Raw genomic sequence first — 21,293 nt, 5'->3', positions numbered from 1 at the left:
ATAATATTTGATAGGGAACTTAAGAGAGAGTAATAGGAAACTCACTGGTAACTTGTTAGCAAAAGATGGAAAATAACGGGAATCCCTTCCACAGAAAGTACTTAGTGAGTAGAAGTTAATTTTAGAGATGTCCTGTGGAATTTGCAGTATCTTAACAACATATAAAAGAAACAAAGATTTGGATGTCTCTTTTGACAAAAATGACATGTAGAATATCTTATGAGTGTTTAAATCCACAAAGTTCATTTGGTAAATCCCAAATCAATCAAGTAAGCCATGTTGCTAACTGTCCAGACCCAAATAAAATTGTGTTGTACTTGAATCATCTATGTAAGATCCTTGCATTAGGGTATGTTGGTGTGCATAATCTCAAACATCAGATGAAAAATGTGCATAATCTCAAACATCAAACAATGTCACTCAATGTGCATACAAACTCTTTCCAAAGGAGAATAGCAAGAAAGATATACCTTCAATTGCTCTGTAGCATTCTGAATTTTGATTAAAGAATTTGTATGATTTTGAGATGAAACAATATTAATTATGTCTCTAACAATTGGAAAGTTGCATACAATACTAGCTGTTATATTTAGCTGCAAAATTAGAACCAAAAGAAGTAGTTTTATTATACAGATGAAAAATACAGAACAAGAGTTGTTGCTAGGAAAGGTAACTAATCAACTGATTATGTATTTTAAGATTTTTCCAAAAAGATAAGCTAGAAGTGTAAATAATCAACTGATCCAATTAGTTAGTGATGAATTGATTTACAAAGAATGATGATACCAGTAAGTAAGCAGAGGTAGCTAATAGATTATCTTGGCTGTGGAAACTGAACGCAAGAAAATTACAATAACATTTATATTGTCTTTGCTCCCTTTTTCCGCAGCTTCTGTCGCTAACCTCTTTGAACACATTCCTGCTTCTTTCACTGTGTCTCTGATTATGTTCACTACATCTTTCTCACTAATAACATCCCAAAGCCCATCACTCGCCATTACCTGATAAACTATGTAAACATGAATCATCATTTTAAACCCAAACAAAACAACCACTGCAACTGTAACAACATAACTATATACATATTGTCAACTGCTGGAGCAATTAATTGAGAGTTATTGATAATCAACCTTGGTACAGACACATTATCAAGTCAAGATAAGAAGCAAAATGGCGATGAGAATGTCCTAATATACACAGAATAAAGGAGAGAACGGAAAGAGGAAAAAGTAAAGAAAAAACAAAAGGGATTCATGAGATAATAGTGTGCTCTTTCTATACACAAGGGGCTACATTTCTCTCACCATGGAGCTTTCTTAACTAATAACAACTATGCATACCTTACTATGAATGCCTTGAATTGACCTTGTGAGTGGCCCTTCAAAAATCTAATGCACTTTACAAATTCCAATATCAGCATTACACTTTCGCATCCCTACTCTACTTTATTTCCCCACCCAAAATATTCATGCTATCAATTAAACTATTATCCAATCCCCTATTAAACCAGAGGAGAAAGGAAGAAAACAAAAACACAAGTACCCATACATTTCAAAGTTAAATTAAAAAAGTCGGACCGTACCCATACATGTCAAAGTCAAAGTAATAAGAGTGGTTGCAAAGAGGAAGCAACAATAGTCAAAGAAACATAGGGCCTCAAACAAAAAAATGATATTAGTAACAGACCGGAGTCCATGTCCTTAGATGTATGTTATTTATCATTATCTTTAATGATAGTTGAAAAACAAACCCTCATGTGGGAACTAATTATGCAACAACGTAGTATGTGCTTGCAAATAACTTGTTTTGATAGAACCAGAGATAAGAAGCTAAATCCAATTTGAGAATCAACTTATTGGTCTGGAAGTGGATAAAATGTGGTCACATATAAACATATAGATAGATTCACTACTAGGATTTGATAACAATAAGTAGTCATTAAAATATCACGTAATGAAATTTTCTTGTTGTAATCCTTACAATGTATTCATCCTCGGCAGAAAGAGTAGTCAAAGTTATCTCAGATTTCACAGTTACAGCTGGCTTCAGATCATCATCGCCGATAGACCTTATGACCTAAAGAAAGTAAATGCAATGAGATTACTAAATGATAATACAATATTTATATTTTGGAAGATCCTAAATCACCAACTATTTCTTCCATTGTTTTCCTCACAAGGCCCGCCTAAATCACCAACTGTTGAAATAATGTATTCTATCAAATATAGATCCATTGCTATTTGCTGCTAGTCTAGGGGTGTCGGCCACCCCCACATATAATTTTCGAATGTCAAATATTTTCCATACTTCTATAACACAAGTCATTAACTTATCATTCATCATACAATACATGAAGGAGTCAAGGTAGTACATTCAATGCCCACTTATTCTGATATTAATACATTTATAACTTGTATAGCAACTTGATCATTGAGCTTCATGATATCTAAACACTTTATAGTTGTTAATGAATAAATATAATGCAGACACCACTTTCCCTGACTAAGGATTGGATAATTTGATATATATACACTTTCCCTTACTAAAAGGATTGGATAATGTGTATATACATTTGGACCACGCATCAGTGCTACTTTTTTTTAACATCACATTGCTTATTATATCTATTTCAAATGGAACTGGGATCAGAATGCAAGTGAAAATCTTACAGACAAAGGATTCTTCTGATAAAAAATATAACAACGGAACTACAACAAACTGGAATGTTTGCATAAATGTAGACTTCCAGAATATATAACACATATAGAAGGGAAAAATAAGAACATCCAAGCCGAAGCTGAAAATTGGCAAGAATTTGGTGGGAAAAGAAGAAAAAAAGTGTGCTCTAGATACTATGCAAATCATTAAGCAGTAGCTATGAAAATATGTGAATTGGGAAGACTAACCTGGAGAGTCGCATCACCTATCCTCCATGTATCCACTTTCCATTTGACGAGGCCACCTGCACGGATAATACGTTCCCACTCCTCAAGACAACTTGCAACATGATCCTATAACAGTACCGTATATCAGTGGGAATGCAAAGTCTTCTGATTCATCAGAAAGTTAGCTAAGAAAATGAATCATCTCACCCTACTTAGAGCATGTGGGATCCCAGATCGACATAAGATTGTTCTGCAATCGCCAGCATTAGCAACAATAAGTTTGTTTCTGATGATAAGTGCAGTTATTGAAGTACAACCAGGATGCCAATCTTTCTGAACTGCTCCCTTGCGTTTGCGAGAAGAATCAAGTTGTGTCCTAAATGCAACATTTGTCTTTATGAATGCTTCAAAAAACACATCAGAGGGACTGCAAAGTCATAAATATCCGTTCTTACAAAGCCTTCAAAATTTCAGATCTAGGGCAACTAGAATCTCTTTTAGAGACTTGGAGAGTTTTTTTATTGTTTATGAATTTTCTTTTGGGCCAAATAAAAATGGGAGGGAGAGTTAAATTTGTTAGAGGTAATAAAATATTTTAGTGAAAACTATAGGGCCACACTTGGTAAGTGTTATTTTTATAATTATAAAAATAGCTCATTTTAAAAGTGTAGTCATTTATATAAATAGGTGTAGCCAATTCTATCAGGATGTGACAACGCGTATAAAGTGTAGCCTATACTACTAAATAACACGTTTTTCAAGTGTTGCCAATATTATCGTGGTCAAAAGCTAAAAACTAAGGCTACACTTTAAAAGTGTAGTCTTAAATGATTTAGGCAACACTTTACAAGCGTTGTCTTGATTTAGTGCGGCTTTAGGCCTAAAATGTTGTAGTGCGTTTTGGGTTTTCTTGGGAAGCAAAAGCTATATGCTAAATTTTCTAAGTGTGAATTTTGGTTGAAATCGGTTGCATTTTTTGGGCATGTAGTTTCAAGAGAAGGGGTAATGGTAGATCCCCAAAAGATTGAGGCGGTTAAGAATTGGGTTAGGCCTAACTCTATGATGAAAGTTAAGAGTTTTGTTGGGCTCGCTAGCTATTATCATCGATTTGTGAAGAACTTTGCTTCTATCGCCACGAATTTGACTAATTTGACCAAAAATGAGATGCCATTTGAATGGAATGAAAAGTGTGAGGAGAGCATTCAAAAGCTCGAGACTTTTTTTACCACCACATCTATTATAGCATTACTGGTTGAAGGTAAAGATTTTATTGTTTATTGCGATGCTTCTCATTCTGGGTTTGGTAATGTGTTGATGCAGGATAAGAATGTTATAGCTTATGCCTCGCGTCAATTGAAGGTACGTAAGAGGAATTATTCAACCCATGATTTAGAGTTGGCAGCAGTAGTGTTTGCTCTTAAAATATGGCGGCATTACCTTTATGGTGTTAATTGTGAAGTGTTTACTGATCATCATAGTTTGCAGCTTGTGTTCACTCAAAATGATCTGAATTTGAGACAACGAATGTGGATTGTGCTACTTAAAGATTATATATGACCATTCAATACCATTCGGGTAAGGCTAACGTGGTGGCAAACACTTTGAGTCGAAAAACGGAGAGTATGGGTAGTTTAGCCTGCTTAAGTGTAGCCAAGCGACCTTTGGCTAAAGAAATTCAGACCTTAGAATCGAAGTTCATGCAGTTGGGCATCTCAGAAAGAGGTGAGGTGTTAGCTAGTATTAAGGTGAGGGCTACTTTCATTGAAGAGATCAAGGCCAAACAATTTGAAGATGAGAATTTGAAGGAACTTAGAAAGTAGGTTGTGATTGGTAAGGCACAAGAGATCACTCTTGATGTGGATGGTGTACTCAATTTTAAAGGGAGAATATGTGTTCCTAGAGTAGATGACTTGATTGAGAAATTGTTTACAGAGTCTCATGGTTCGCGATATTCTATTCATCCGAGTGTGACCAAGAAGTATAGAGATCTGAAGCGAATTTATTAGTGGTCGGGCATGAAGAAAGACATAACGGAGTTTGTGGCAAAGTGTCAAAATTGTCAACCAAGTGAAGTATAAGCATCAAAGGCCTGCAGGTTTGGTTCAAAGAATGCCAATTTCGAATGGAAGTGGGAAATGATAGCCATGGATTTTGTAGTAGGCCTTCCCAAGACTTTGGGGAAGTTTGATTTTATTTGGGTAGTGGTTGATAGATTGACTAATTCAGCCCATTTTATTCCGGTAAGAATAGATTATAATGCTGAACAATTGGCTAAGGTGTATGTAAAAGAGATAGTAAGGTTGCATGGGGTGCCCCTTTCTATCATATCACACCGTGGTACCCAATTCACATCCAAGTTTTGGAGGAAGTTACATGCTGAATTGGGCACACAACTCACTTTTAGTACATCCTTCCATCCACAGACAAACGGGCAGTCATAGAGGACTATTCAAGTGTTAGAAGACATGTTGAGGGCATGTGTGATTGATTTTAGAAGGCATTGGTATAAGTTCTTACCTTTGTGTGAATTCTCCTATAATAATAGTTATCACTCCAACATTGATATGGCACCATTTGAGGCACTCTATATGAGGGGATGTAGATCACCCATGGGATGATTTGAGGCTGTGAAACCATTGGGGGTTGATTTAGTGAAGGATGATCAAGATAAGGTAAGGAGCATTCAAGCTAAGCTTTTAGCAGCCCAGAGTAGACAGAAAAAGTATGCGGATCATAAGGTAAGAGACATGACGTTTCAATCAGGTGAAAAGGTTCTTCTTAAGGTATCATCCATGAAAGAGGTGATGAGATTTTGTAAGAAGGGTAAGCTAAGTCTTAAATACATTAATCCATTTGAAATTCTTGAATGTGTGGGACCGGTAGCGTATAGATTGACTTTACCTCCTAATTTATAAAGTGTTCATCCGGGTTTGTCACTCGAGGAAGAGTGATGGGTAAATTGGTATCTATTGTAACGATCCGGTTCCGTCGTTATATAAAAGCCAACAGGGGAAATTTAGGGCCAAAAAACATTTTCATAGTATTTGATTTTTCCAACCTTGTCCAAATTTGGGTGAAATCAGAGTCATCGAGGTGTAGGAAAATTTGGTAACAATAGGGTGGATCATTTATGATTTTGATTACATAAATAGTTAGATAACTCGTTAAAGAATCCGTACAACTTTACGAAATTGAATTCGGGTGAGTAGAACTCCCGAAATCGATCTTGGCGTAAAGGGTATTTTTTGAGCGTCGTTGGTTAGAGGTGTGTTGTGAAGTGGGAATCTTGGAATTCATGAAATAGCCCTCTGTCTCGCGTAACCCGCTTTGGCGTTGGGTTTTGCCTCTCTGGCGGGACCGCTACAGCGGGGTGAAAGCCGTTGTGGCGGGATCGACGTGAATTAAAGTCAGTAATAAACCCCTAAACGACCTCATTATGCACTTTTCGACTTTTAGAGCTAAGGAACGAACCTCATGCGACTCTTACTCGTTTTTCACCATTCTTGAGGCTAAAGGTAAACTTTTCACTCCCAGAATCCATTTTTCGATCCATAGAACTTAATATAATGGGTGAATATTGATGGGAAAAGGTTTTGTTATAGATTCTATGGTGGAAACAACCCTAAATTGGATAATTGGGATCATGTGTATGATCTAGGGTTCATAGAATTGTTAGTAATTAGGGTAATTAGTGATTGTTTATTGATTCTCGTATTATATTGATTGTTTGTAGATCAAGAACAAGCGGAACGAATCCGGAAGGAAAAGGATCAAGTTTCTTAAGGTTTCAAGTTTGTTTCGAGGTATGTGATGATTGTGATTCTATGATTGTGTGATGTATGCTTGATCTTGATTCATTATGATACTTGTATATGCATGAATGTTGCAATGTTGATCACACTTGTTGTAAATGAGATAGATGAATGATGATTGCCATGAAATCATGACTTAAATGTATGATCTTGATGATATACTTGTGATTGTAATTGTGATTGTGGTGTGTTGAATGGATCGGTTGCCACGTTCCGGCATAACTAACTTGATTCAATTGCCACGTTCCGGCATAACTAACTTGGATCAATTGTCACGTTTTGGCATAACTATGGGATCGGTTACCACGTTTCGGTATGCTAACTGTTTGGGTTTGGGTTCCATGAGAGGACCAAGGATTTGATATAAAATGTGAAGTTGTTCGTTGTTCATAAATGTTGATGATATTGTATATGTTGATATATATGCATGTGATTATAATGTTGTCTTGACTTGTTTATGTTGCACTAGTGGGATAACCGTGTGATCCTACCAGTACATTGTGGTTGTGTACTGATACTGCACTTGCTCTTATTTTTGTTGAGTACAGGTCATCTTCAAGCGGCTACAGATAGACCTCCTAGGAGATCAGTGATCGTTTGAATTCAAGGGTGAGCCAATTCTTCCGGACTGCCATGAGATTCTTTTTCGTCTATGTCCACCATTTTCGGACTTAGACATTTTTTTTAGTTAGTTCGTTAGTATGTGGTTGTAGACTTTCTTGTTTAGACTTGGTTCGTTGTTAGATGTTTTGGTACATTAACTTTCAGGTTCTAGGTTAATTCTTCCGCATTGTTAGTTGTTAGATCTTTTGTTGAAGTTTATGGGAACTTCAAATTTTAGCTATTGTTTCTGCTTTTATATACTTAAATGTCTTAGTTTTTGGTTTAGTTGCTTGGTTGAGTTGTAGTAGTGGTTCTCCCACCGGAGAGTTAGTGTGGGTGTCAATCACGACGGTCTGGATCGTGACATATATTATGTGAAAATACATTTAAAAACATACTATAAATCATCATAACTAACAATTTAAAATATTCAAAATGCATATAAAAAATATTGATTAACTTTAAATTTTATTTTATATCATATAAATTAAAATGTATATGTTGAATCTGTGCTAACTCAATTATGGTATTTAATTTAATTTTGTTTTGTAAGAATATGACCTTAAAATGGAAGTGGACCACATAGTAGTTGAGACCCCAATATAGTTGTTAATGGATAAAAACAAAAGGGGTGCACCTTTCTCTAGCAAACATGTGTAGTGCTATCGACCACTAGCTCTAAATAGGTTGTTTTTTTCGGGTTATTTGGTGTCAAGAGTTTATATTAGAGTCTCGTTTAAATTTAAATTATGCATTGTAGGACCTACTTAGAGGTGATATTCTCGATAATACCACAATACCTATATTAAAGTCTGATTATACACAATAAAATTAATGAATACTCATTATTTTATATCTATTTTACCTTTGTTATTAAATACTATTTATTTTTTAATATTTAAAAGAATTATATTTAATAGGGGTAATTTGATAGATAAAACTATGCTTGTGATATACTGGTTCTTAATTCTTATGTCAAGTCAATAATTAGCAAATACTGTTGTTGGAGGAGTACTTTTTATTTTTATTTACAATAAGTGTCGATAGTGTGAGTAATATTAATATACTTTTTCCGTTATGTACAAACTATGATTCGTCTTTAAATAAGATAGGACATAATTAAATTATAATTATAAAAGAAAAGAAAAAGGGTAACGAAAATAAAAAGAAGTTTTTTTATTCTACTTAAAACAACATGTGTGCTTTTTGACATTGATTTTGAATTAAAGGTTGTTTTTTCATTTAAGACTTTTCATTTATAATTGAAATATTGGATGCTCAAATTACTTATGCTCAATATAATATTTGTTGTGTACACCTTTTTCTTTATGGATCAAAAGGGTTCTATATCTTTGCTTTTATCCTTTCTAATAGGTGGATCCCACTTTTAGCTTTCATTTTCAAACATAATGACAATAGATGTAGGCTCCACAAAAAGAATATCATTTTATGTCTTTTTTTTAATTTATTACAAATTACATAAAAATATTATAAATTATAGTAATTTTTAATATATAATTTAAAATATTAAAAAGCTATAAAAAATTTAGTTAACTTTTAAAAACTTATTCATGCCACATAAATTGAGACAAAGATAGTACTAATATATACTCCTTGTGTCAAACGATAGTTGTCTATTATTGATTTGTCACACACTTTAGGAAACAATAAATAATAGTAATATTACTCTTTTGAATATATTTAAATTTAATAGCAAGGGTAAAATAGATATAACATGATAAATTATCTTTTGATTTTTCAAACAGGACAAGTATTGTTGAACAACTATTTTTAATATAGTGAAAAAGCAAAGATGAAACAAAGGAATATCACCTAAGAAATTACTTATAAAGTATTATAAATCATAACAATTAACAATTTAAATGTCTAAAAACCTTATAAAATATTGGTTGACTCGAAATCTCATCTTTATATATAAATTAAAATAAAAGAAGTAAAATATATAATTGAATATTGTGTAAAGATACTATAATTACAATAATTATCAACTTAAATATCTAAAAGTCTTATAAAAAGTTGATTGATCTCAAAATTGGAACAAATAAGGTAATCCATATTATATAAAATCTACATTGAAAAGGTACTATAAATCACAATGATTAACAACTTAAAATGGATATAAAAAAAATTATTGACGCGCAAAACTCCATCTTTGTCACAAAATGGAACTAAAGGAACACATATATTATGTGAAAATACATTTCAAAACATACTATAAATCATCATAACTAACAATTTAAAATATTTAAAATGGATATAAAAAAAATTATTGACACTCAAAACTCCATCTTTGTCACAAAATGGAACTAAAGGAACACATATATTATGTGAAAATACATTTCAAAACATACTATAAATCATCATAACTAACAATTTAAAATATTCAAAATGCATATAAAAAAATTGATTAACTTTAAATTTTACTTTATATCATACAAATGAAAATGTATATATTGAATCTATGCTGACTCAAATATGGTAGTATTTAGTTTAATTTTGTTTTATAAGAATATGGCTTTAAAATGGAAGTGGACCACATAGTAGTTGAGACCCCCTATATAGTTGTTAATGGATAAAAACAAAAGGGGTGCTCCCTTCTCTAGCAAACATGTGTAGTGCTATCGACCACTAGCTCTAAATAGGTTTTTTTTTTTTTTTTTTTTGCTATTTGGTGTTCGGAGTTTATATTAGAGTCTCGATTAAATTTAAATTATGTATTGTAAGACCTATTTAGAGGTGATACTCTCGATAAAAAAAAAATCATACTTAGAGTATCAAATTAAAAATCTTTGATTAAGTTGAAGTAATCATACACCACAACTCGTAATGACTCTGAATAGACTTTTCATTTTGGATAATATCCTGTTGGTTTAATTTAATAATATAATATTTTTTTCTTGACAAATTAGCGATTTAATGCGATTAATTAATTTCCTTTGTACATCCCTAATTCTCATGAATCGTGATTAAACAACATCTTACTACTACAAAATATATGAAAAAGAGAGATATTTTTAAGCGAGGTTGTATCTTAAATATAATTTCTATGTATATTGGATATACTATATGTAATAAAATTTATTTATTGGAAGTGTTCATTGCGTAATGTAATTCGACTTTAAGGGTGTGTTTGGTATGAAGGAAAACATTTTCCAATTTTCATATGTTTGGTTGGATTAAATGTTTTGGAAAATATTTTTCAAATCAACTCATTTTCCTCAAATTTAAGGAAAATGACTTCCTTCAAATTTAAGAAAAACATTTTTCAAAACTCTCTTTCAACTTCAAATTACAATTTATTTTTTTTGTTGAAAAATCAATTTGTTTTGTCCCTACCCTCAAACCAGTCCCCCTCCAAAAAAATAATAATTTAAAGCTTATTTTTAAAAAATATTTGTAACTTCAATTTTTTACGCTACCCCCAGCCCCCTATCACCACCTCCCAAAAAAAATAAATATTAAAAGTTGTTTTTAAAAGATATTTCTAATTTTAATTTTATTTTTTTTATTTTTTTTACCCTTACTCCCTACTCTCGCCCCCCATCTGCCCCCCTATCAGCCCTCCACCCCCTTCAAAAAAAAATTAGTTTGTTTTTAAAAAATATTTTGTACTTCAAATTTTTACTTTTTCATCCCTATCCTCGACCCTCCCCCCACCCTCCAACACCCCAAAAAAAAATTTAAGTTTGTTATAAAAAATATTTTCATCTTCAAAATTTTATTTTTTCACCCCGATCCTCGACCCCCCCACCCCAACGGCCTACCCCTACCACCCCCCACCCCCACCCCCCAAAAATTGAGTTTGTTTATAAAAAATATTTTCAACTTCAAAATTTCATTTTTTCACCCCTATTCTCGAATCCCCACCCACCCACCCCCTACCAGCCCCCCACCCCCAAAAAAAAATTTAGTTTGTTTTTAAAAAATATTTTTAACTTCAAATTTTCATTTTTTCACCCCTACCCTCGATCCCCCCCCCCACCCCCCAATTTTATTTTATTTTATGTTTTTTCTTAAAAAATATTTTCAACTTCAAAAATTTATCTTTTCACCCCTATCCTCAACCCCGCAGCCCCCTACCAGCCCCCCACCCCCAAAAAAATATTTAAGTTTGTTTTTAAAATATATTTTCAATTTCAAAAAATTATTTTCTACTCTAGTAAAAATAAAAGATATTTCTCAAAAACATTTTTCATTCATAAATCAAACAATAAAAATCTTTTCCGCAAAATATTTTCTACTCACCAACCAAACATGAGAAAATAAGTCAAAAATCTACTTGTTTTCCAGGAAAACATTTTCTTTCGTACCAAACACACCCTAAAACTATAGTATTTTGTGAGATTTTCTCAATTTTTAATCCAAGCGTGTGGAAACGAAGACCCAACAAACAGTCGATTGGTGTATAACCAAGAAAGTCAATGTTCTTTGTTTGGGACTTGGGATATTTGACCATATAAATTCAAATATTTGAGCCTGAAATTTGATTAAATACAGAAGATTTTCAAAGTTATTTGTTCAAATACAACTTCAAAATTTTAAAATAAGTTTCAATTTTAATTATTTTTTTGGCCAAAATGTGATTTTTATTACTCCTATACAGTAGCAAAATCAAATTTAATTATTCAAAATGTGAAAAGTATATATTGATAAAAGATTATTTTTAAAGAGGAATCAAAACAAATATATATATATACACACACAATATACGGGATTTGTAATATAGAACATATATAAGTATAAAAAGTTCTTTTACTGATATACACAATATAATTTGCCATATAATTTTCCATTTGGTGGTGTCCAATACCACAATATCTATATTAAAGTCTGATTATTCCGAATTTCAAACACTTAATAGAGCTCAGTAATTATACGCAACTTATTTACAAGTTACAACGTCCATTCCAAACTAGAGTTAAAAAGTCATAAAGAAAAATGAATAAAGAAAAGGGATTCACAGTTACTCATAAAAAACACATTAACTTGAGCATCGCTTTTTTCTTTTTCCAGTTTCTCAATTAGGAGAAGAACAATAATATATATTACTCCCTGTGTTCCTAATTACTTGTTCACTTTTGAATTGACACACCTATTAAAAAAAAATTAATATAGTGAGTTTACCATTTTACCTCTATTAATCATGACGTGGATGAATTAAAAGATTAAGATTTTCAAAAGTTCTACATTTTTCAAAGTGATAAATTGAGGGTATAATAGAGAAATTTTCTTTTGTTCTATCTTGATTTATCAAAATGGACAAATAATTAGGGACTACTAAAAAAAGAAAAATGGACAAGTAATTAGGGACAAAGGGAGTAATATTCTCCGTAAAAATGAGTTTTCTAGAGGTTAATTCTTCTTTTCGATAGTAGTATATGATATTACCGGTCTTAGTTTTAGGCATTCCATTATTCTTCATTAGAAAAAAAAAAAATCAACTGGTGAACGTTTGGAGGTACTCAGTCCCTTTAAATTAATTTTTTACTTTTTCATTCATCTTTATTAAGTATTTTTATTTTAAACATATATCAATTAATATGAATATAATTATTGTTAGAATGGTTTGAATATCACATTATTCCAGTGACTTTTTTTTTCCAACACTCCTTATCAACTGGGTTGTATATTAATCGTTTTAACTTGATTTTAAAGTATGTCGGTTTGATTTAAGGATTATCAATTTGTAAATATGCTAAATCATTATAGAATTATTAAAATATTGACTGTTTTATTATTAATCATTATTGATTTAACCATTAAGAATTGACACAGAAAAAATCATTGAAATTATTTAGAAATAAGGTGATAAATCAAATAAATCATGCACATCTTGCTCAAAACAAATATTAACAATAGAAAAGTGAATAACCAAGAGTTTACAACAAAAAATAAAAGTATGAAACTAGACTTTATATTCTAAATAATATAAATAAAATAATTTAATTTTATTATTAAATTTAAAAAACAATTATCAAAATTGTCTAAAATTAAGTATTTTTTTCGATTCGAATTATCGATTTTACATACCACATGCCTCCTTTTTACGGCGTCCGAGATGGCACGGGAGCACCTAACCTTATCCCCAATGCTCATTCTCTTCTTCCTATGATTTACTGGTCACTCTTTTCCACTTGTATTTTCCCAATAATATTTCAATGAATATAATCCATTTATCTGAAATCTCTACACACATTGTTTCCTGCTCAGGAACATTTGGATATGTATCTCAAATTATCTTTTCTTACACATTGCTCATTATATTTTTAAAAATTGAATATTTTACCATCTCAAATACAATAAAGTAGTAGTGGAAAATTAAGAATAATATTCTTTATTCTTTACTTTTTCATTACAGCACAGAGGTTGGTTCTAGATTCTATTACAGTACCCTTTCAAAGATGAGCAGAATACGGAAACGGAAAATGAAAAAAACAGTTTCCGTTCATCTATCTAAATTTCCAATTATGTAGCTTAATACATTTATAATTTTTACTCGCTAAACAAAACAAAAGATTCACAATGTTAGAATTAACAAAATCTTTTAGGGTTTTTCCCTGAGAAGGGAAGCCAATCCAGTGACAACCACTTTGGTTTTCTTTGGCATCACTGCCGGAGGTTGCCACGTCATCATCACCGGCTTCTCTTCCTCGCTGGAAGTATTCTCCGACGGATCTGTTGTTTGATCGGAGTCTAACGGTAGCGTTTTATCAGAAAAAATCAAGTCTAACTCACCGTACTCACTTTCCGACTCCGTGATCTCAGCAGCGGCGTTTGATTCCACAGCAGGTGCGATACTAGTATAGGGACTGAGCCATTTGGCTTTCATATACTCCGGATTGCGCCATGGAGCGATGTGCATACCTTTCTTCTTCAAGCTTTGTCGAGCTGCTTCTGAGACGATTGACACTATTTGCAGAAGCCGATCGGCTTTGCCGACGAAGATAAACGGGAGCAATTGCAGAATTGATTTGTACCTTCCCGTCGATCGCGCTACTTCAAATTCAGATCTGAAATCTACGTCGAGTATCACTCTTTCGCCTTCCTCTATCACATCAATATACTCATATTCACCTGAATATATCGAATAAATTTAGAAAAAAAAGCACATTATTCACCGCACGAAAATACTAAAATTTGACGGAGCAAAACTCATATAAGAAGAACGAAGCATGTACCTGCAGGAGTAGAAGAAGCTTTTTCCCATTTGGATTTGCAGATTGAAGCTTTATAGCCAAGTGCTAAAAGTTCATCAGTGACAATTTTTCTCAAATCGTCCTTACGCTTGCAAGATTTGTTCTCTTCGAAGATTTTTGAAGCTTCAGCTAATAGATTCCTCTCGGTAACACTTGCACAGGGAATTAAGCTCTGAATTGCAACAAATATAGACAAAATGAGATTTCAATTAGGAATAAACTGCAATTCTAGAGAACTCTTTTTATATACAAGAGATTTTATTACCTTGAGAGTATCGGAAGAATCCCCAAACGAAGAGGAGTTGGTAACAGAGTCGAAATCAAACTCATCATCGGAGTTATCGTTGTTGCCATTAAAGCAATTGCATTTACGGCCAAATCTAGCGGCAGACGGCTTATCATTGTTCTCTTCTATGAAATTCTGAACCAATTTGTCTAAAGAAACCGAATTCGGCTCAAACTCAGCGGCTGGTCCATCATTAGCAGCGCCGGCGGCACCTGGCTTCTCAGCCGCCGACGAAATCCGTAAAACACTAGGGAACGGCCGATCAAAGAACCTTTTAAGTCGTGATTTCAGCAAAGGCTTTACTGCATCATTTTTGATCGATTCTCTGTATGTTGAAGAATCGATCGGTTGAACCTTCATCGGAAAAGGCATGTCTATCAACCACAACCACAACCAAAACAGGTACTACTTCTTCTACTGTAAAACTCTCTCTCTCTACAGCTTAATTATATTCTTTTGTCATTTTCTGCTGAATTCTCAGAGCTTTAAAAACCTACTCGCTTTGCGTGTCTAGATCAGAATCCTTTAAATGCCTAACTTCTTAATCACAGAAATACATGCAAATTCACAGAAATCAATGCTTTGAAAAGAAAATCAAGTTCAGCGCATTCATAATTCATTCACACCTAATTCACCTTTCCCTTTTCACACATCAAAAACCAATTAATACAATCGCGCATAATCCGTTCACCATTATCATCTTCACGTTTCCAAATGTGATAGAAAAACAAAAATTGTCAAATTTTGATACCTTTTTCTTCCTTTCACTCTTCGGAGTTGTTGGCGTAGTTGAACAAGAATAGAATGAGTGTAACAATAGTCGCCGGAATACCTTTCCTTTTCACGGGAAGGAGAGAATTATGTGAAGGAGAGAAAAAGTGGGCCTATATTTGTAAATGATTTTTCATTTCTTCTTTGTTTCTATTTTTATCTCAGTTTTGGTTTTTTGTGAAGTTAAGTTGAAATGAGAGAGTGGGGGTTTTGAGGAGCTTATATAGAGTGAATGTAGTTAAGAAGGTGAATTGTACTGTATGATTTTCTATGCCACATCAACTACTCCTTATGTATCTGTACGATTTATGTGACATGGTTCATTTAAATTTCGACAGTCAAATAGTCATTTAAATTTATTTATTTTTAGATTTTAAAAATAATTTAAATTTATTTTGTATTAAATTTTAAGAGTTAAATCATTTAAATTTGATCATAAAATTTTTAAAAAAAATTAAAAGAAAATTTATATATTTTATAAGCTATTTGTAAAAATAAATTGTTTGAATTTCGAAATTTAAAAAGTGTCACGGAAATTGAGCGGAAAAAGTAACTACTCCTTCCGTTTTAGTTTATATGACACATTTTAAATATCGAGATTTAAATAAGTTTATCTTTGATTATAATATTTTTTATATATTTTTTAAATATTTTGAATTGTCAATAGTACTTTTTATGAGTATAAGTTTTATATTTCAAAAGAAATTGAAGATTTTAAGAGCAAGTTTTCAATCAAATTTAAATTATTCGACTCATGAAAAAATGAAAAATGTGGAACAAAGAAAGTAGTCCATTATTTTTCTGTATGTCAATTTATTTGTTCTATTTAATTTTGATATAGTTAATATGTGATGTGTAAAGTTAAAATAAACAAATGAAACTTAAAATAAAATAAAAAATAAGAGAAACAAATTAGTGACGCGGACGGCGGAGATTGGGAGTTATGTGAGAAGCTTTGTTGAGATGAGTGGTAAAAAACTTCAGATTATGACACGTATAGGGAGGTGTGACGCGGACGGCGGAGATTGGGAGAGGGAAGTAAAAGACGAGGTGTTAGACTTGTGTCGTTCCGGAATTTGTAACGTATAAACTGAAACGGCATGAGAAATTTTGGATTTTTTTGGGGACCGATTGGTGGGCTTGGTATAATAATTATTGTCTTGCTAAAAAACAAAATTGGTTAAGGGCCCCCTTTATTATTATTACTTTTCATAATAATTATATTATTAAGAAAAATGTTCAAAATTGTCCTTGTCATTTGTAAATTAAAGAGATAGTATACTGTTGCTCTCCGTTTAAAGTTAAGGTCAAATGTTCTCGCCCTTATAAAACTAGTACATATTTTATATAATAATATATAGAATTGTTATAAAATAATAAAAATAAATAAATAGGAAAAAGAATTTCAAAGTTGCCCATGTCACTTGTGAAATATCCAAAAGTTTGGTTTACTGATTATTTTATGTTGCTTATATTAATGACATTTATTTAATGTAAAGATACATATTTGATCTTAGTTAATTCATTTTGAAAGATCTTAAATATTCTTCTCTACTTATTTCAAGTTAAATAATTTTTTAATATTTTTGAAGTGTTTGTGTAAATTTGAAAAATGCTTATAAGCTAAAATAATTTAAAAAAAATCAATTCAAAAAGACTTTTAATAATGAAATCTTATATGAAGGTTAATAAAAATCCTTTACGTAATCTACTGGTGAATGAAGAATATTTACGGTTACCATCTTTCAAATTTCATCAACAACCATCAAGTATTATATCTCACATTAAACAAATACCAATGATTAATATAAACATACATAAAAATTAAAATAACTTGTAAACCAAACAAGTAAAGAGACAGTTTTGGACAATTTCGTAAATCATAGGGACATTAATATTGAATATTTTGTCTATTTTTTAAATTATTATATGACTTCTGTTAGCAGAGTTGGTAAATGAGACGAAATATATGTCAATTTTGTAACGACAAGAGTATTAGTTGATCCCAACTTTAAATGAATGGCAAGAAAATATATATTTTTTACAAATAAGAACTACTATATATTATGCATATAGCATTCTGAACAACTGAGTAACTTAAGCTTTCCCTTTAGCATCTTTCAAAATCTCTTCCACATGTTTGTTCCAATTTATAGCATTACCAAAAGGTGAAGTCAGAATTTTAATATTATGAGTTTTGAATTTATGACGATGGTTTCAAATGTTAGTAACTGAATTCTAAACTTAATATTTATATATATTTAATAGATTTCTCAATACAAAATATGAGTATTGGGTTCATCCGAACCCATACCCGGCTTGTAGCTCCGCTCCCAAGCATTAGATTGAAGTTTCTCGATCAAACCTATTCTCAAGCAATTATATTCCAGAGCCTTTATTGTAATTGTGTTCACCATATTAGCTTGAAGTCCAGAGACAACTGAAAATTGATCAAAGCATTGGTAAAATGTGGCCACAAAAACTTGGTCACCTTTTTCAAAAAATAAAAATAAAATAGATCATATGTAAGATATATAGGTAAGAAATACCAAATGAGTGTGCTACCTAATTCAGTGCTAGGTAACCAAGATAGTATCCTAGAGGAGCTTTCGTCGCGTTTGATAGAGTATATAAAAAAAATAATGCATGCATTGACTTTATGTATTAACAATACCTTATTTCGTACATTCTTTAATTCTAGGCTTTCAGCCATTCAAGCATTAGTTAGATAAATCTATTATGTATTGAGGTGTATATTATATAATATATGGAAATTCATTGTATTAATAATACAATTACCCTCAAAAAGCTATAATTTTTGCTTTCTGTTTTATATAAGACAGTATAACAGCCAATACATATACTAAATTACCCACTCTATACCATTTTCAAATACTTTAAAAGACTCATAAACGGTTTAAAATTTGACAAAATGAATTTAGACATGTTCAATACACAGTTCTTTTTTTTTCTTCTCAAAAATTAGAATAAGAACTTCTTAACAATATTAAAAACAAAGGTAATTGCATGCATTATGCATACTCAATTTGGTGAACTCTAAAAAACCGCCAAGCTATATGAAAACATTTTGAGTCCTAATATTTTGCTGTTTTGGAGTTGCAATAAGCATTTGGATAATAACAAATGATGTGTAAATAGATTCAATAAGTACCACAATTATTTGCATAATTATGCTATTGGTCCATTTAAACCTAAAAGTAGAATCCACATGGCATTTATTAATGTATTTTTGGTCAAAAGTTGAATAGGTATCATTACTCAACATTTACACTAGAAATCAAATTACCTTTGATTTGGTCCACAAGCCATTTTACGTCATCCCAAATTAGAAATGGTTAATTAGGAACTTAAGAACTGAATTTGGAGAAACAAATAGAAGGAGAAGATGAAAATAAAACAAAATACTAGACACCAAACATAAATAGAAAGTCTGAGAAGTTTTATTTTTTAATATTTGTTAAAAGTGAGTAATTTTTTTCCCGTCAAATATGTAACACATTTCATATCTAAAATTAACAAAAAAAAATTTAAAAAAAAATCAACCAAAATATCAAAAGTCTCATCAAATACTATAAATGTCATACCAAAAATAATACCAAACACCAAACGTAAATAGAAAAATACTCCAAAAATTACATCTTAAAACACCACACGCACCAAAAATACCAGAAACTGCGAAATTACAATTCCCCTTTATAATTTTTTTTGTCAATATCTATTAAATTTAATCATATTAAATATTTAATAGAGAATAAAAATTGTGATTTTTAATAAAGACACAATACATAAATATACCTTTTAGCTTGGTTTCAGCTGACATCTATGCCCTCCAATTTTGAGTGTGTACAAGATAGACACTTGAACTTATATAAAATTTACCAAATAGACACGTCCGTTTTATGTGGCATCCAACCTGACAATTTTCTTCTTAACTTCTAGTCGAGCACTAAAAATCTTCCAAAGGAAAGAAAAAGAAAGCATTAGTATTAGTATGCATTTGTAGATTTCTGAAATTAAATAAATATATTATTAACAAATTGTTGAATTCCCTAAAACTAAAAACTAAAAAAACTTTATAAGAATGCCGCCCTTGGTGCAAAAGGATTGCATATCTCTTATAATATTAGTATGCATTAGTATTGTGCTTGAAATTTTGCATAAGATTGTACTGGACAGAAAACTAACACTCAATCCCTTCCAATTTAGATATCATTGTTTTGAAAAAGCATAATGTCATACTCTACTAATAATCATTAATTAATTTTTCTTTTAAATAACATAACTTGTTGTGTACCCTACAAGATTAAGCAGAGTAGTTACTGGTACCAAAAATACTAATTTTAAAAAAATTAATTTTCTCGGGCTCTCTAATATGAGATGTATAACGTGATTATGCTTAATTAACTATTACTTGGTTAACTAGCTAGGTAGGACACTCATCCTATTTTTCATAAATATAATTAGAACTAACTATTCATATCATATTAAATTAAAAATAGCGGTCATCTAAAAAAAGCGAGATATTATATTGTATCTATACGTAGTTTAAACTATTTCAGAAGGGAATGCGTTAAAATATTTTGTTCTCGTTTATGAGTAAAATCTTTTGTCATATTTCAGATTTATATATTATAAAAAAAATTTAAAAAAGTTTTTTATTTTTTTGGACCTTTCTTTTTCTAATGTGACTAATCAAGAAAAGTATTTTCGAGGAATTACTGTTTCCTTTGCACGCATATGTTTATTCTTGTCGGGGTGAAGGTGAAGTATATACAGAGCCCCCATCTTTTACACACTATTTATTCTTATCCACCATTTATTATACTTTAAATTATAAAAACATGTACAAATGTTAAATGCATATAAAGAGATGGATACTTTGTATTTATTGATCTTTGAATAACAAAATATACAAATTAAATAAGAGTTTATTAGGTTTTAATTTGTTATGATATATATATGTCAAAATCAAGTACTTTTTCAAAAATAACTTTTCTACTTCTACGAGGTTACGTTACATTCAATCTCCTTATAACTCCATCTATAGAATTACATTCTTATAATTGTTCCACAAAATATTTGTTTATTTTATAAATTTGACTTTTTAAGTTTGGTTTAGCAATAATGATTCTATAAAACAGTTGTCTATTTTATTTTGTTGTATAATACAAAATAGATAATTGTAACTTTTAATTCAACTTTCTGTTAAAGAGTCGCTAAAGATTTTCATAGAGAATTTTAATTATAATACTATAAATTATTATTGCCGTTTCATTTTGAATATGCAAGAAATATAGTCACAAAATATGAAGAAATTAATGTGCAACTTTAAAGGGACAACAGTGTTGATGACATTAACTTTTTTGATGATTGCTCTGCAAAAGTATTGCATCGCTTTCTTTATAGTACTATATATACTACTCATTATAATTATTTTTCATTTTATTCCATGTAAACTTCTAAGAACATGGCCTTGTTATCGAGTTTTTTTTTTCTTTTCTGGCTTCTCATCCGATATTCGATAATTATATTGGAATTCAATTAAATCTAAATTCGCATAGAAATTTTTTATATTGAAAGTAAAACGCTTCCTAATAAAGACGATACCTTTTGTTACACTTTGAGCTTTTTGTTTACCTTATTTTAACTTTTTTTGGGTTAAAATAAAGTTACATACTTTCTTTATCCTAAAATAAGT

The 21,293-nt window shown here is 31.0% G+C and overlaps 2 protein-coding genes across 2 annotated transcripts; both read right to left on the bottom strand.

Annotated features, from left to right (window-relative positions):
- Positions 1–806: 806 nt before the first annotated feature.
- On the bottom strand, positions 807–5,324 carry LOC125838018 (protein kinase and PP2C-like domain-containing protein). The gene is made up of 5 exons (XM_049517072.1): positions 5,293–5,324; positions 3,093–3,312; positions 2,907–3,011; positions 1,981–2,076; positions 807–1,001 (listed from the first exon to the last, which is right to left on the bottom strand). Exons 1-5 carry the CDS (start codon positions 5,322–5,324, stop codon positions 807–809), a joined length of 648 nt encoding a protein of 215 aa, XP_049373029.1.
- An 8,317-nt stretch (positions 5,325–13,641) lies between these two features.
- Positions 13,642–15,717, bottom strand: LOC125838219 (uncharacterized). Its single transcript, XM_049517294.1, has 3 exons — positions 14,783–15,717; positions 14,500–14,689; positions 13,642–14,395 (listed from the first exon to the last, which is right to left on the bottom strand). The coding sequence occupies exons 1-3, from the start codon at positions 15,173–15,175 to the stop codon at positions 13,866–13,868; spliced, it is 1,113 nt and encodes a 370-aa protein (XP_049373251.1). The 5' UTR covers positions 15,176–15,717; the 3' UTR covers positions 13,642–13,865.
- Between the last annotated feature and the right edge of the window lie 5,576 nt (positions 15,718–21,293).

This window comes from Solanum verrucosum, unplaced genomic scaffold, assembly GCF_900185275.1.
Source record: "Solanum verrucosum unplaced genomic scaffold, falcon-dt-bn FXZP01000079.1, whole genome shotgun sequence".
In the NCBI taxonomy this organism is placed as follows: Eukaryota; Viridiplantae; Streptophyta; class Magnoliopsida; order Solanales; family Solanaceae; genus Solanum; species Solanum verrucosum.
Note: the sequence above shows the minus strand (reverse complement) of the source record. Positions and strands in the feature narration are given on the sequence as shown.